This window comes from Echinops telfairi, unplaced genomic scaffold (assembly GCF_000313985.2).
Source record: "Echinops telfairi isolate 266 unplaced genomic scaffold, ASM31398v2 ScPeMD7_7;HRSCAF=31, whole genome shotgun sequence".
Lineage (NCBI taxonomy): Eukaryota > Metazoa > Chordata > Mammalia > Afrosoricida > Tenrecidae > Echinops > Echinops telfairi.
The window spans coordinates 6010722-6027447 of NW_022103904.1; the positions used below are offsets into that span (position 1 = coordinate 6010722).

Genomic DNA, 16726 nt, shown 5'->3' on the forward strand with positions numbered 1-16726 from the left:
TTTTTCCTTTTTTCCCTGGGAGGAGGAAATTTTAAAGAACTAGAGGGTAGTTATGTGTTTCATCACTGCTCTACTGCCCCCTGGATATATCATCCCTTCCATGTGGTCCTTCTGTAAGGGACTCTCCAATTGGCTTACAGTCTCAACTTTACCTATGCTTCTTTACGTCATTTTGATAGTTTGTTTTTGAACTTCTGATACCTATTCCCGTCGACACCTCATGATTACACAGGCTGGTGTGCTGCTTTCATGTGGGCTTTGTTGCTTCCTTGCTTGATGTCTACTTGTTTGACTTCAAGCCTTTAAGACCCCAGATGCTATGTCTTTTAATAGTATGGGACCATCAGTTTTATTCACCACATTTGCTTATACATCCATTTTGTCTTCAGCGATCATATTGGGAAGGTATCATACATTGCCACATTATTAGAACAAATCATTCTTGTTCTGAGGTAGGATTTAAGTAGATGTCCCAAGTGCATCTGCTACCTTATTGTATGTACATATATATACAGATATAGATAAATACATGTCTTTATATATTTGTATATTTACTTATTGTCTTAGTCTGGGTAGACTAGAGAAACAAATTCATAAACACGCATATGTGTATAAGAGAGAGTTTTATATAAAGGGTAATTGTACATTAAGGAAGCATCCCAACCCATTCCAGTCCAAGCCCATCAGTCCGATGTTATTAGCCCATATGTCCGATACCAATCTATAAAGCCCTCTTCAGACTCACGAAACACATGCAATAACATTGAGTGCAGGACAATCACAGGCTAGTGGGTAGGAAGTCTTTGGATCCAGTGGCATTGTAAGCATCTCAGCACTGGCAGGGGTCGCAGACCATGTGGCTCCTCCAGTTCCCAGGGCACTATCATTGTAGTGCCATGTATCTTGTCAGTAGAGTGTCTCTCAGGGACTGAGTCTTGAGTCTTGTCAGTAGAGAGTCTCCAAGGGAGAGAACAGAGAGAGAAATGTCTCCCACCTCCAAGGAGGAATTCCAGGAGTTCCCCAGAATTCTGATCTGAAGGCGATGCCCACACAGAGGTCTCATTGACTATGACCTGATTGACAGACTAGACTCCACCCATCACTTTTAAACCTCTCAAGTCCCAAATTGACACCAGATTATGTAACTACCACACATGTATACATATCTATATTTATACCTATATATATAATTTTTAATACTTTGTTTCCTCTATTTCTTTTTTTCCTTCCTCCTGCTCTGCTATCATGTTCACCCACCATTTGCCTCTCAATAATTCCTTTCAGGTACATCTCAATTAATCAAATATCACCAGGGACCCTACACCCTCCTCACCATCAGTTTTAGACCCCTTGCTGTTCCCCTGTCCCTGGCATATAGGCATAGCCATTTTTTTGTAGGGGGAGAGAGAGTTTGTAGAAACTGAGTGTCAACAGTTAATTATAAAGTATTACACAGCCAATTATGGTTCTCTGCAAGAATCCCTGATAGAGCAACATGCCTAACTGTCAACTGAAAGGTGTTTCCAATAATATGGCTCTCAGGTCATTTCAGAATGGTGTACTTGCCCCACAACTTTAGCATGATTTCCATTCTCTATGAGTCAGAACTGACTCTTTGACAATAAGGTGTTTTTTTGAGTTTTTGATTTGACAATAGGATCCCAAGAACCATAATAGTGAATGCTTGGTTGGCTTGTACCTCTTTGCACAAGATTTCAATTCTCTGACATCTGAGGAGCAGCTAGATGATTCATCTCAGAGCTAAAGTTCTGGGTGGCAGCCCACATAATGCTGCAGGATAAAATCAGATTTTGATAGGTGGCATATGTTTAGATTAAAAAACAACATTATACACATCTTCTCTCTTTAACAACATTATACACATCTTCTCTCTTTGACAAGATTTACACCAAAAGCACTAGCACTTAGTAGCTTTGAGTAATTTATTAAAGAGTGAGTTTTATTGTTTAATTCCCATTTTCTTATTTTCTTGCACTAAATTGCTTGTGTAGATAGAAAGCATGAAAATTAATGGCAAATGGTGAGTTTTTGTTGTTGCCATTCTTATTGTCTTTCTCATTTACTTTCATACTAATGTGATGGATGCTTCAGACACTTAAGTTAAATTGGAAAGTGAATTCCTATTTTATTTTTCATTACACATGAACTTAAACTTGTAATGCTGGTTTTGTTTTTCCTCTCTGAGATTTCAGAGAAAGGCGATTAATCTTGAATTATCATTTCAAAAGGGATCTTACATGAGAAGGAAAAAAATGGGTATGGTGAATCTATAATTACTGTCAATATATACATTTTTTTGTTTCAGTGAATAATAGAATTGAAAAGAACTTGAAGGAATCCTTCAGGTTCCTTTTGACAATCGTTTCTTGTTTACTATAAGCACAGAAATTAAAAAAAAAAAAGAGTTCCTGTTGATCCCTGGGATGCCTTCTAGTGCTATTACTTTTCTAGGAATATTAAACTAAGATCACTTGTGAAATTAAGAATAAAGTTTCTTTCGTGATTTCTACTGTGTGCTGGAATGACTGCAACATAATATTATAGATAAGACTTCAGTGGATTTGGAGAGCATGCATTGAAGAGACGTCATTCTTTAGTTTTTTCACTCCTAATTTATGATGGTCCAGATCTCTGTACAATAGAAAATTTAAAGTGTTTTTGGTGTGCACTGCATGTTTTAATTGATGTCTGATCATTAAAAAAAAATACTTTTGTTAATTGAGGGCCTTTTTTGTTTGTTTGCTAGTTTGTTTTGGTCTCAATAGCTGGCTAGTCTGGATAGGGAGCGAGGCCAGGATTGTTGTCACGGGGATGAGCTGCTTGTGTGGGCATCTGTCAAGTATCCCTACTCTGGTGGTGCTCCAGCTTGTTTGTGTCTTGACAACCTAGGGCCAGATACCAGAGGGTTGCTAGAAGCAGCTCTGGCAAGCATAAAAATGATAACAGTTTCATGATGATTATACTTTTCTTTTGCATGGCTGCCTAGCTATATTACCATAGTACCTTTCCATCCTAGAGGCCAAATAAGATAGATGTCCAAGCTGCTTAATATATCTCCACAAATTACATTGCAGTGGATACCTTTTCCAATTTGTTTTCTGTTCATGACTACCCCTCTTTCTACCCAGCCTATTCTGTTCTTTCACAAACAAGGAAAATATTTCTCTAGATACCTTTAAAATATAGAATATTGAAAACTATGTATTTTTTGTTCCTTATAATCATCATATATTTTCCTTATTTTCAAATTTGAATTTTAAGTAATATGTTTTATTTATTTAAATTAATAATTTTAAGTAATAAGTTTTAATAGGTATCATCATACACTAAATATATGGTGATGATGATGATAATAATAGCAAATATAGCGAGCATCTACTACATTCTGGAAAGTGTACTGCTTGATGTACTTTACATGATTTCTTTTAATCCTTGTCAGCTCTCTAAGGGAGGTGTTTCAGATGATGAAACAGAATCAGAGAAAGGTAAAATACCTACTCGAAGTATTTTCAGGTAGCAAGTAGTGAAGCAGATAATTGAACCTAGGTGGTCTAAACTTTGGAAACACGATCTTCACTAATTAAAAGCAAATAATAGATTTTGTTTTAAATATGCCTTTCTTTCTGGGTATCTTCTCAGATAATAGAAATAAAATTATTTTGCCTGATGACTAATAAATTGTTTGAATGTTCTTGCTTCATTAAATGAAAGTGTACTGAACTTGTCTGTCAATGTGTTGTACTGTGGTGGCTTATGTTTTGCTTGATGCTGGAAGCTATGTCATCAGCTTCAAATACCAGCAGGGTCACCCCTAATGAACAGGTTTATGGGAAGCTACCCCAGTAAGACAGATGATGAAGAAGGAACAGGCAGTGTATTTTTGAAAAATTAGCTGCGTAATTCTTTGAAGGATTTCCTGAAGTCAAGGATCTGACAGTCCTCATTTCATGTGGCCTTTGGGAAGAAGTATCCATTTTCTTTACATTTCACTTACCAGCTGTCTTTGAAAAAGCCATAACTGGTCGGGTACCTATGCAGAGTGCTGACCATGTGATCTCTACCTTCGGGGCACTGTCAGAAGCAGAGATGGACCAGCTCTCCTAGCATACTTGATCTCTTCATAGTTTAGGGGTCTCGTTGTGGAAGCCCATACTCATCTGTCAGTGTGTCATCCTGTGTTGGCCTGTGTGTTGCCACAGTGATGAAAGCTATACTATTGGTATTTTAAATACCAATAGCGCCCCCTATGGTGAACAGGTTTCAGTGGCGCTTTCATACTAGAATAGACTAAGAAGAAGGAAAAAGCAATTCACTTCTGAAATTAGCCATCTGAATAGTCATGTCACATTGTCTAATATGGTGGCGCAGGTTGAAGCTCTCAGGTTGGAAGGCACTCAAAATGGGGATGAGCTGCCTCCTCAAAGTACAGTCAATCTTAATTTGACTACGTGGATGGAACAAAGATTTTGGGACCTCCATTTGCTGATTGGTAATGATGCAAAATGAGAAGAAATAGGTTTCAACTCCATTAATATTAAGTATGTGCAATGTATGAAGTATCAATTTAGGAAGATAAGAAGTTACTAAAATGAAATGGAGCACACAAGGATCATTATTCTAGGCATTAGTGAGGTGAAATGGGCTTACATTAGCCATTTTGAATTAAAAAAATGGTTTGGTTTACTATGCTGAGAATGACAAATAGAAGAAGGGATCAAATTTACCATCAAAAAGCACATTTCAAGATCTATCTTGAAGTACAATGCTGTCTTTGATAGCATAATACCTATATGCGTAGAGGAAAGACCAGTTAATAAAACTATTATTCAAATCTATGTACCAACCATTCATGCCAGTGATGAAGAAATTGAAGACCATGTACAAGCATGCAATCAAGATGCATTGATACTTATTGGTATTTGGAATGTGAAAGTTGGAAACAAAGAGTAAGCAAAAGTAGTTGGAAAATATGGTCTTGCTTATAAAATGAAGCTGGAGATCTCACGATTGAATTTTGCAGGATCAATGACTTCTTCATTGCAAATACCATTTAAAAAAATATAAACAGTGATTTGCATGTGGACCTCACTAGATGGAGCACATAGATATCAAATTTATTACATCTGTGGGAAGAGACAATAGAGAAGTTCAATATCATCAGCCAAAACAAGGCCAGGGATTGACTGTGGAACAGACTGCCCCTGCATAAGTTTAGGTTGAAGCAAAAGAAAACTGAAGCAATTATAGGAGAGGCAAACTACAACCTTGAGTATGTCTTAAGAACAGATTTGACGCACTGAGCATTACTGACTGAATACCAGATGAGATGTGGGATGACATCAAGAGCATCATATATGATGAAAGCAAAAGGCCATTAAAAAAAGACAAGTGACATCACAAACTTGCTCTAGAATGTGGACTATCTAAAACAAATCAAAGAATGGAAGTTAAATTGCTGATCATAAAATTTCAAATGGCAGCTTGAGAAGACAAAATATTATAATGAAATGTGAAAATATCTGGGGTTAGAAAAGAAAAAGGAAGAAATTCCCAATCTCAAACTAAGAGAACTGAAGAAAAACTAAGCCTGTGTTATAATATTGAGGATTCTATGAGCAAAATAGAAGAGCCCTGGTTATCCACTGAGCTACTAACTGCAAGGTCAGCAGTTTGAAACCACCAGCTGCTTCACAGGAGAAAGGTAAGGCTTTTTAGTCCTGCACAGATACACAATCTCAGAAACCCATAGGAACATTTCTACTCTGTTCTGTAAGGGTCACTATGAATCGGAGTCGACCCTGTGGCACACACTGACAACAACAATGGACAAAATATTTAACCCTGCAGGAAGCATCAAAATAACATGAAAGGGATAGACAATGTTACTGTACCAAATTCAATCATTCAGCAGGTAGCATATGTGCAAGAACCTGTGATGTTGAAGGAAGAAGTCCAAGCTGTACTGAAGGCATTACTGAAAAGCAAGACTCCAGGATTTGACAGAATACTAATTGAATTGTTTCAGCAAACCAATGTAGTGCTGAAAGCCAAGAAATTTGGAAGACAGTTACCTGCACAATTGGTTGAAGAGATCTCTGTTTATGTTCATTCCAAAGAAGGGGATTTCAACAGAATGTAGAAATTATTGAATGGTGTCATTAGTATCAGATATCAGTAAAATTTTGCTGAATTACAATATTGCTATAGCAGTATATATACCAGGAACTGCTAGAAACTTGTTAGATTCAGAAAAGGACATGGCACACAGACGAGCACTGCTGAAATCACATGTATTTTGTCTGAAAACAGAGAATAGAATGTTATTGACTTGTGTTTACTTGGATTATGTAAGGGCATTTGTATGGATCATAACAAATTAACATAACAGAGAATGTGGATTCTTGAACAATTTATTGTGCTTATTTGGAACATGTACATAAAACAAGGGGCAGTTGAACCAGAACAAGGACACACTACATGATTTAAAATCAGGAAATGTATGTGTCAGGATTGTAGCATTTCATCATATTCAAGATGTATGTTGAGCAAATAAGCTAAGAAGCTGAAATACATGAAGAAGGTAGGGTCAGGATTGGCAGAAGGCATATTAACAAACTGAGACTTGCAGAATACACACTCTTTCTTGCAGAAAGCAGAGAGGACTTGAAGCATTTACTGCTAAAGATCAAAGATTATAGCCTTCAGTGTGCATTGCAACTCAATGTAAGGAAAAAAATTCACATAGACAGCATCATGATAAATGGAGAAAAGATTGAAGTGGTCAAGGATTTAATTTTACTTGTATGCATAATCAGTGCTTATGGAATCAGTAGTCAAAAGATCAAAGAACATATTGCCTGGGACATATCTACTGTAAAAGTGCTCTTTAATTGTTAAAGAGCATAGATTTCACTATGATTAATGAAATCATACTATTTTCTTCAATTTAGTTTTTAAATGTAAAACTTAAAATTTTACTGACATATAATTCATATACCATATACTTTAATACCTTAAACATATGAAATACAATTGTGCAATCATGACCACAAGCAATTTTAGTACTTTTAACTCTTTTGGTACTCATTATCTTTTGATAGCCAGGCACCATCAGTTTTCTTCACCACTTTTGCTTATGCACCCGTCTTTAGCAATTCTATTGGGAAGGTGAGCACACAATGGTGTGATTTTTTTGTTCTTTGAGGTCTGATACCTGATCCCTTTGGCACCTCATGATCACACAGGCTGTTGTGCTTCTTCCATGTGGGCTTTGTTGCTTCTGAGCTAGATGGCTGCTTGTTTATCTTCAAGCCTTTAAGACCCCAGATGCTATATCTTTTGATAGCCAACCTCCATCAGCTTTATTCACCACATTTACTTATGCACCCACTTTGTCTTCAGCAATCATGGGGGGAAGGTGAGTATCACGGAATGCCAGTTTAATAGAACAAAGTATTCTTGCATTAAGGGAGTACTTGGGTGGAGGCCCAATGTCCATCTGCTGCCTTAATACTAAACCTATAAATATATGAACATAGATCTATTTCCCCATCATCATATATAAATATATTTACATATGTACATGCCTTTATTTAGACCTCTATAAATGCCCTTTGCCTCCTAATTCTTTCCTCTATTACCTTTTACTTTCTTCTTGTCCCACTATCATGCTTCAGCCTTCATTTGGGTTTCAGTAATTCCTTAGTTACATTACCCTTGATCATGCCCTACCAGGCCTCATACACCCTCCTTACCACTGATTTGGATCACTTGTTGTTCCCTTGTCCCTGGGTTTCTTAATACCACTTTTTCGGTACTCTTTATTAGCTCTACATTACCTTCCAACCTCTCTCCTGCCATATAATTAATTAAATGACACCTGACCTGTTAATCCATTTACTGTCTGTATTGGTTTACCTATTCTGGATTTCATCTGAAGGAAAACATACAAAAACAAACAACAACAAAACACCCAACAGCAAGATCTCCTATGAGAACAAAACAAAACAAAACAAAACAAAACCACCCAACAGCAATAATAAAAACAAAACACCCAACAGTAATAACAAAATAAAACAAAGAAAAGCAGAAAAATAATAAAAACTAGAACAAATAAAAAATGGTTCAAAAGGGAGAACAAATGATAAGGTGTTACGTTTTAATTTAACTACATCTTCTAGTCCACTTTCCAGTGCACTCTGCCTGGTATCCAGTCAGCAGGGACTCCCGAGAGGCTTAATCTACTTGAGGACTCTGCAAATGGATTTTTGGTTTCATTGTCAGCCATACTCTTCTGCAAACCATGTGCTTAGAATGTAAATAAATAATAAATTTATTATTTACAATCCTTGGATCATACAGGCTGGTGTGCTTCTTCCATGTGAACTTAGCCGAAACCTCACTTAGATGGCTGTCTGTTTTAAGACAAGCCTTTAAAATCCCAGATGCTGTTCTTTCTGATAGCCAGGTGCCATCTGATTTCTTCACAACCTTTTACTACAGCATCCATATCTTCGATTAAGTGCAAGCTCAAAATCTGTTCATATACCTATGGCTTATATATGCCCCAGGTCCACTTTAGAGGCATTATTTTATTGGGGAGCATTATAAATCATTTCCTAGGGGTATTTGATAATTCAATTGATAATACCCTTAACATAGCCAATGATGTGGTATTTAAAATGCTGTTGAGAAAAGTAAAGTATACATATATAGGACAGCTTTCTAGCCCAAAATATATGGATTATTGACTTGTATAGATTAAAACTTGTGACTGGACACTATGCAAACAATGAGGGTTGAAGATGGGTCAGATGCACATTCACAGAGGCAGAACTATGCCTTCTGGGCTAAGGCATATTATAAAAAAGAACAAAGTATGAAAATAGCAAATATATGGTAGTCTTGAGTTACCATTTATTAGGTACCTTCAAAGCAAGGGATTTGAATAACATTCCAATGACTTCCAAATCCATCAATTTGGGATAGTTGTGATCTCCTGCTTCTCACAATAGGGTGTTTCAGCTTTAAATCCAAGAGATTTTTTCAGTTCCTTTAATCTGGAAAAGGAGTGTTTAAAGTAAAGTCTAATTAGCTTAGTGGGGTTTCCAATTTGGATTATTATTATATGGCCTATCAAGGATCCTGTGCACCTTGAAAGGACGGAGTTTAGAGTCCTGGTCCTCCAAAAATGTGGCCTGGGTCACAAAGGGTTGGGTAGAAACTGGGTCAAAAGTGCCCAATTAGAAACCTATTACTAGGCATATTCTCCCCCTTGGGGGTCTATATAGATAAGTAATATTAAACATTTTTTCCCATTAGGCTGCCCCACTAACAGAAATGAAATCACCTTCTCTGACACAGACATGTTCTCCATTCAGACACCCCTGGACTTGAATTTCCATTAAGGTTCACCGACCACTCTTGTAAGAATGTCTGTTGATTTGGGGTGACCATAAAAATATTATATGACAGGACCTGACTGGTCTTTTATTTCTACCCAACATGAGAAACTGACCCCAGCAGAAGTGAGGCATTCTCTGTCAAACTGTTCATTAAGGTGTACAAATAACAAGGTGACATATGGATTATTTAGGCTGGCACACCACTTTGTTGCTTTGGACACCAGATTAGAAGATTATATAACCTGAGACCAGAAGCCTTGGTGTTTATCCTCATAGTAGTGGTCTCATAAAATATATCTCCTTTAGTGATTAATGAACTTCAGTTAGCATAATGGTTCCCAGGTCCCACATGCTATGAGGTACTTTGTGTTTTCATCACTTTTTTAGGGATGCGTAGTCTTCCATTGTGTGTTTGTACCAGAGTTTCTTTATCCAACCATTTACTGATTTGGGTTGTTTCCAATTTCTTGCTATTATCAACTGGGCTGTGATGAGCCTGGGGGAGCGTGCGTCTGTACCTGTTTTCATTTGCCTCATATAAACGTGAAAGCTGAACAATGAATAAGTAACAACTAAGAACTGATCCTTGAGTTATGATTGGGAGAAGAATATTGAAAGTACCATGGGGGAAAAGAAAGTAAGGTAAAATGGACTGCCAGAGGAACAAACAAATCTCTCTTAGAAGAACAGCCAGAATGCTCCTGAGAAGCAAGGATGGTGGGAGTTTGTTTCTTGTGTTTTGGACATGTTATTTGGAGAGATCAGTATCTGTAAAAGGACATAATACTTGGTTTAGTAGAGAGTCAGTGAAAGAGAGAAAAGTCCTGAAGGAGATGGGTCGGAAAGTGACTGCCACATGTCTGAAACACGACAATTGTGAGGGTGGTGCAGTACCTTCAAGTGCTTTGTTCTTTTGTATAGAGAGTTGCTGCAAGTCCTAATGACTCAATGCCACTTAAAAAGAATGACAATGCATTGTGGTTGAAAGATGGGCTTGTTAGTGAAATAGTGACTTCTCTGCATTGATTGTAATGCAATTAAGATTTAGGGGATGAGGAAAATGAATTCTATTTTGTGCATCATTTGAAATAAAATAGGGTTCCTAAAATACACCAAAAAATTGGAGACCAATCTTTATGAAAATAGAGTATCTAATTCTTAGGATTCATGGTTTCCCCGTTGATACTTAAGAGGGAGAAAATGAATTTAAAGATACAATTTTGGCCTGAATTTTGCAGGGGAGATGGTTGTGTTAGAAAAAAAGTAAACTGAATGGTGAACATTTGTTTCTTGTTTTTAGGAGATTAGGGTGGCTTATGGTAACAGAATTTTATTCTTTCACAGTTTTGGAGGCCAGAAGTGTGAATTCAAGGTATTGGCAGGGCCATATTCCCAAATTCTCTTAAAAGCTTCTTGCTTGCTTTTTTCAGTTTCTGGTAGCCCTGGGTGTGCCTTGATCTCTGGAGGCATCACTCTCATCTCTGTCTCCACCATCATATGGCGTCTTCAGTACAGCCGCAGGTTAACTCATTGCATTTGCAAAGTAAAGGGTACTAGGGTTTAAAACATAACTTTTTTGATGGGGATAAATAAACCCATAATGGCCATCTTATTGGGGGAAATTTTCCTTTGATAATTTTTCTCATGCCATTTTGCTCAGTTTCCGCTCCTCTGTCTAATTTTATTTTCCATCTAGCTGTTAAGCTTACCCATACTCCCCAATTCCCATCAATGTATTTGGCAGAGCAATTTCACAGTGTCTATGTTTAATTCCCTCATCCCCACCTCTGCTTTAGAACTGTCTCTGTGACAAGGGAATCAGCTACTTGAGTTTTAGGATTCTAGTCTCTAATGATCATCCTTATTCTTAGATTCTTTTCCCCTCCATTATTTAGAGAATACTTTATTAGTTTCTGTAATCAAACCAATGTAGATAAGACCTTACATATTTAATATAGTGCGTTACCCCTGTACAAATGGGAAAAAAATAAGTTTAACGTTTCTAGACCAATATGGCTGTTAATTTCTGTACAATGCCAACTTAACATGGTACAACTGGGCTACTTTTCCAAAGTTGACAGCACAGCTAAAGTTTCCAAAAATTCAAATTATATATATATATAACATATATATATATTTATATAAAAAGACCAATCGCAGTGTTATGCATCAATAGCACCAACAGCTTTTCCAGGTTCTGCAGTCATCTGAACACAATTATCGAGACATCCAGCACACTCCATTAAAAAAACAAAAGGAAAAAAAATAACAAAACAAAATCTCAGAAAATAGCAAAGTTCTTAACTGTTGTACTTGGCACCATTTTTTTCAAATTAGCTTCTCAATCATCATTGGAAAGAAAACATTCTAGAGTAACATCATTAAAAACAGCTCTAATATAGTAGTCACTATTACATGTCATAAAGCAGGTACAAGATACTTTACATTCACAGAAGTATGATACAGTACGGTCCTACATCTGTAATACTAGAGGATACAATTAAAGGCATGATTTGAGACTTGATTCTACTTTTCCAGCAGAGGGCCCAAGGATGGTGTGATACAGCTCTGGTACAGAAATGCACCTTCTTAGATGGGAGTTCCTGTCACTGAAGATTCTTAAGGATTCTCATATTCTCTCTCTATTTCTTTCCCTTCCAGAGTTATCTCTCTACTATTTCTTAGTATCAGCCCCTATTCCATGCACTTCTCAGGACACTTCCTCATTGAGTTTATATTCTAGTGGGGGAAGGTGCATAATGAACAAATAAATTTAATAGAGGGCAATGCTAAATGTCTTGTGAAAAGTAGAGTGGAGATATTCAGAAGAGTGTTGTCCTATAAAGATGGGACATTCAGGCAAGCTCACTCTGATTATGTGATATTTGAGCAGACATTTCATTGAGTGAGCAAGGCATGATGTACTATACAGAGGAAGAGATTTCCAGGCATAGTGAACAACAAGTGCAAAAACCCTGGCATTTGCTTGGTTCTCTAGAAAGCTGAGGAGGAGATGGAGTTAGATGGGTGAAGGGCTTATTGGAGAGTGACACCTGTGAGAAAAGACGGACATGGGAGCCATCAGATTTGCACATTGACCTGACACTGTTTTGTTAGTCCAGGGGAGTTCCAGAGAGATTCCAAGGAGAGCTGCTGCCACATTCCTTTTGAGTGGAGGGAATGGCTAGGCCTTTCTGTCCCCACATTACTCAGTCATTTGACCTGAGAATCATGAGATTCTGTTGAGCTCATAGCTTGTCAGATTGCTAGGTAAGCCCACTTCTTGTATGTGGGCAGTATGTTCTTTCTTGAAGGGGATCTAGTTGTAATTTGTACTCTGTTCCTGCCACGAACCCTAAAACATAATTCAGTTTACTGTGTTCAAGAACTGAAGAGTTGATACAACTAGAGAAGAAAGAGGTAAACTGATAAAGAGCGAGGCTGGAGAGGTAGCCAAGGACAAGAAACAGGCACTTGTGGCCTGGGGTAAGACACTGAACTTTATTAGTGGTAGAAAGGTGTTAGGGGGGTTTTTGTGCAGGGATATTGCATTTGTTTTACATTTTAAAAGGATTACCCTGACTCTTACTATTGCCCATCTTTTCCCTAAGTCATTGTATTGGTTTATCTGTGCCCACATGGCTAAACACTCCATAATTTAAGTGGCTTACAATAGCAACAGCTATTTTTCTCAGAAGTCTCTGGGTTGGCTGGGCCATTCTCCTGGGTTCACTTGGGCTTATTTGTGTGCCTGCAGATAATGGTTTGGCTCTTGATCTGCGCAGATGGCTTCCTAGAGTGGTACTAAGGGTTTTTAGTTTTACTAACTGTCTTTTCATTGGATCAGATAAAATTTACTGGGTTATACAGTAAGTATAAAGTGGAAACATTGTGAAAGAAAGAACATTTTTTTGTAGTATATATTACTTAGAACAATACGAAAACTTCTATACTCTTTTTTCTGAAAATTAGTAACAAAACCTCACATTCCACCTGTGTTTTGCAGGTACTGACAATATGAAGCCATTGGAAGGCTTAAAAATTCTGGATCTAACAAGGTTTGTATTGATTTAAATAGGTTTTGGAGATTGATTTTCCCCCCCTTCTCTTTAAAACATTTAATGTTGGACTATAAAAAGATCTTCATATGCTTTTCAAGATTTTAGAAAAGAAATGAATAAAATTCTGTACTCTCATTAGTCTCAGGGATAATAATATAACTTCTATTAACTTCTTTCCAATCTACATATTTACATATGGTTTTACAAAACAGAAAATGGAACCCTACTGAAATTAGTTTTATTCATTTTAAGCATAATGTACCTTAACATTTTCCCATATTATTCAAAATTCAACAAAAATGAAAGATCTTTTATTTTATAGATGTAAAAATTATATAGTCACCCCCCCGTATTTTATGACTAAAAACTAGACTTCAGTGAACTTCTCTGCACATAAATGCTTGCTTTGATTTCTGATTACATCCTTATACCTTAGAAGTAGAATTATTAGACTGAAAAGGATATATTTTGATTAAAGTATTTTTTATAACAGTTTAACTATTGTACTTCTTTATAGTATATTGTGTTCACTTTTCTGGGTTGATGGAATTTGTGTGTGTGTGTGTTGATGGACTTTTAAGAAAAGAATGAACAGTTATTCAAGATTATAATTATTTATCATTGTTAATATTCTAGAGTATTGGCGGGACCTTTTGCTACAATGAATTTAGGAGATCTTGGAGCAGAAGTTATAAAAGTGGAAAGACCAGGTAAAGCTATTGTTTCATTATAAAATAGAAACAAGCTATTAAATTAGGGGGTTCAAAAATTCATAAAAAATTGGGATGAAAAGATACAGAATCTCACCACAAGCTTTTAAAGCTCCCTTATATTTTAAGAGAACCCTGCTCTTGTAGTGGTTCCATGTTGGGCTGCGATCTGCAAGGTCAGCAGTTCTAAACCACTAGCTTGCTCCTTGGGAGAACAATGACTTTCTACCCTCTTAAACAGTTAAAGTCTCGGAAAATCACCGGGGCAGTTCTACCCTGTCCTATAGATTCACTTTGAGTTGATATCGACTCGATGACAGTGAGTTGGATTTGGTTCTGGTTATATTTGAAGTAATTCTTTAAGTACCTATGATTAGTGGTCTTGTATGTGGAACAAGGAGAGAATTGAAACAAACACATTCTTTCATCTTCTCTCTTTCCAATTCTCCTCTAGGCCTGAAAACTACCAATTGCTGTCAGGTTGATTCTGACTCATGGTGACCTAATGTTTTTCACAACAGAACTTTGCTCCATATATTTTTCAATGGCTGATTTTTCAGAAGGAAATCACCCGACCTTTCTTCAGAGGCTTATCTTTTTTTTTTTTTTCTTTTTTAACATTTTATTAGGGGCTCATACAACTGTTATCCCAATCCATACACACATCAATTGTGTAAAGCACATTTGTACATCGTTTCTCAAAACATTTTCTCTCCATTTAAACCCCTGACGTTAGGTTCTCATTTTTCCCCTCCCTCCCCGCTCCCCCCTCCCGCATGAGCCCTTGATAGTTTATAAATGGGTATTTTGTCATATCTTGCCCTGTCCGACGTCTCCCTTCATCCACTTTTCGGTTGTCTGTCCACCAGGGAGGAGGTCACACACAGTTCCATGTAATCGGTTCCCTCTTTCCTACACATTCTCCCTTTACCCTCCCTGTTTTGCCACTCACACCACTGGTCCTATAGGGCTCATCCGTCCTGGATTCCCTGTATTTTCAGTTCCTATCTGTACCAGTGTACCTCCTCTGGTCTAGCCAGTCTTGCAAGATAGAATTCGAGTCATGGTATTGGGAGCGGGGAGGAAACCTTTAGGAACTAGAGGAAGATTGTATTTCTCATCATTGTTACATCGCACCCTGACTGGCTCCTCTCCTCCCCGAGACCCCTCTGCAAGGGGATCTCCAGTGGCCTACTAATGGGCTTTGGATCTCCACTCCACACTCCCCCCATCATTCACTATGGTAAGATTTTTTGTTCTGATGATGCCTTACACCTGATCCCTTCGACACCTCGTGGTTGCATAGGCTGGTGTGCTTCTTCCATGTGGGCTTTGTTGCTTCTGAGCTTGATGGCCGCTTGATTACCTTCAAGCCTTTAAGACCCCAGACGCTGTACTTTTTGATAGAGGCTTATCTAGTTAAGCTGTCCCAGACAACTTTTTAGATAGCAGATGAGCGTGTTAACCCTTTGCTCTACCTATGGACTCCGAAACTACAGTAGTGACTTCTTTTTATGCTTTAGAGGTGCCAAGGGCTAAGGCTCAACCCAAGTCTTTTTCATGAACCTGAAAGGCTCCAGTGGAAGCAGAGATGCACAATATGATAATGATGATAATAATACAGTAGTGCCAATCAGGCTTCAGGACTTCGTCTATTTTAATTTATTATTTCTAGTTTACAAATGGGAGCTCTGGTGGCCCTGTTGGGTAAGTGTTGAACTGCCAATTGGCAGGTCAGTGGTTTGAAACCACTAGCTGCTCTGTAGGAGAAAGATAAAGCGTTCTACTCCTGTGAAGATTTACAGCCTCACAAACCCACAGGGGCAGCTATACTTGTCCTATATGGCTGCTATGAGTCGGAATCAACTCAAAGGCAGTGAATTTGGAGTTTTTGTGTGGAGTTTACAAATGAGAAAACAAGAGAGGTAAAGCAAGATCAACCAGATGGCTGGTTTGTTCAAGATCAACCAGGCAGTCAGTGTGATCCTGGGCCTCCTTTGTCCTCAGTCCTTGCTCATGAGACTCAGATTACAGTGGGCCTGGTCACACCCCCTCACAGGTGGATGCCGAGAAGGTAAGAAATGGGCACTAGACAACTGACCAAACCAGCCATTCTGACTTACAGCAACCATGGGGATTGGATAAAGAGGAATAAATAGAATAGATAAGAAGGAGAGAAGGATAAGGAGTGGAATGTTCTTCAAAGGGGAATGCAAATATACCAACCAAAGGCATTCTATTTTGAATAAAACAAAAAAATTCCCACTCCAAAATAATTTTGTTTTTAAGGAAAATGCCTAAGCTTAGGTCAGTTCTTTGCTGTCTGCTTTTCTTCCGACATTTTTCTGGTTCTTTCTTCTTCCGTCTTTGCCTACCAAATGAGCATATTCTGTGTCCACAATTCTCTGCCCTGGTGGCATAGTGGATATGCATTGGGCTGGAATCTGAACGGTAAGCAGTTTGAAATGACCAGCTGTTCTGTGAGAGAAAGATGGGGTTTTCTACTCTCTTAAGTTAGACTTTCAGAAAC

General features: G+C 37.7%; 1 protein-coding gene across 1 annotated transcript in view; it reads left to right on the forward strand.

Annotated features, from left to right (window-relative positions):
• Positions 1-16726, forward strand: part of SUGCT (succinyl-CoA:glutarate-CoA transferase) — a 917561-nt gene that overhangs the window by 42189 nt on the left and 858646 nt on the right. The window contains exons 2-3 of the mRNA XM_004708161.2: positions 13432-13483; positions 14123-14196. Coding sequence (XP_004708218.1) covers positions 13432-13483; positions 14123-14196 — 126 coding nt within the window. The remainder of the gene's footprint in view (positions 1-13431; positions 13484-14122; positions 14197-16726) is intronic.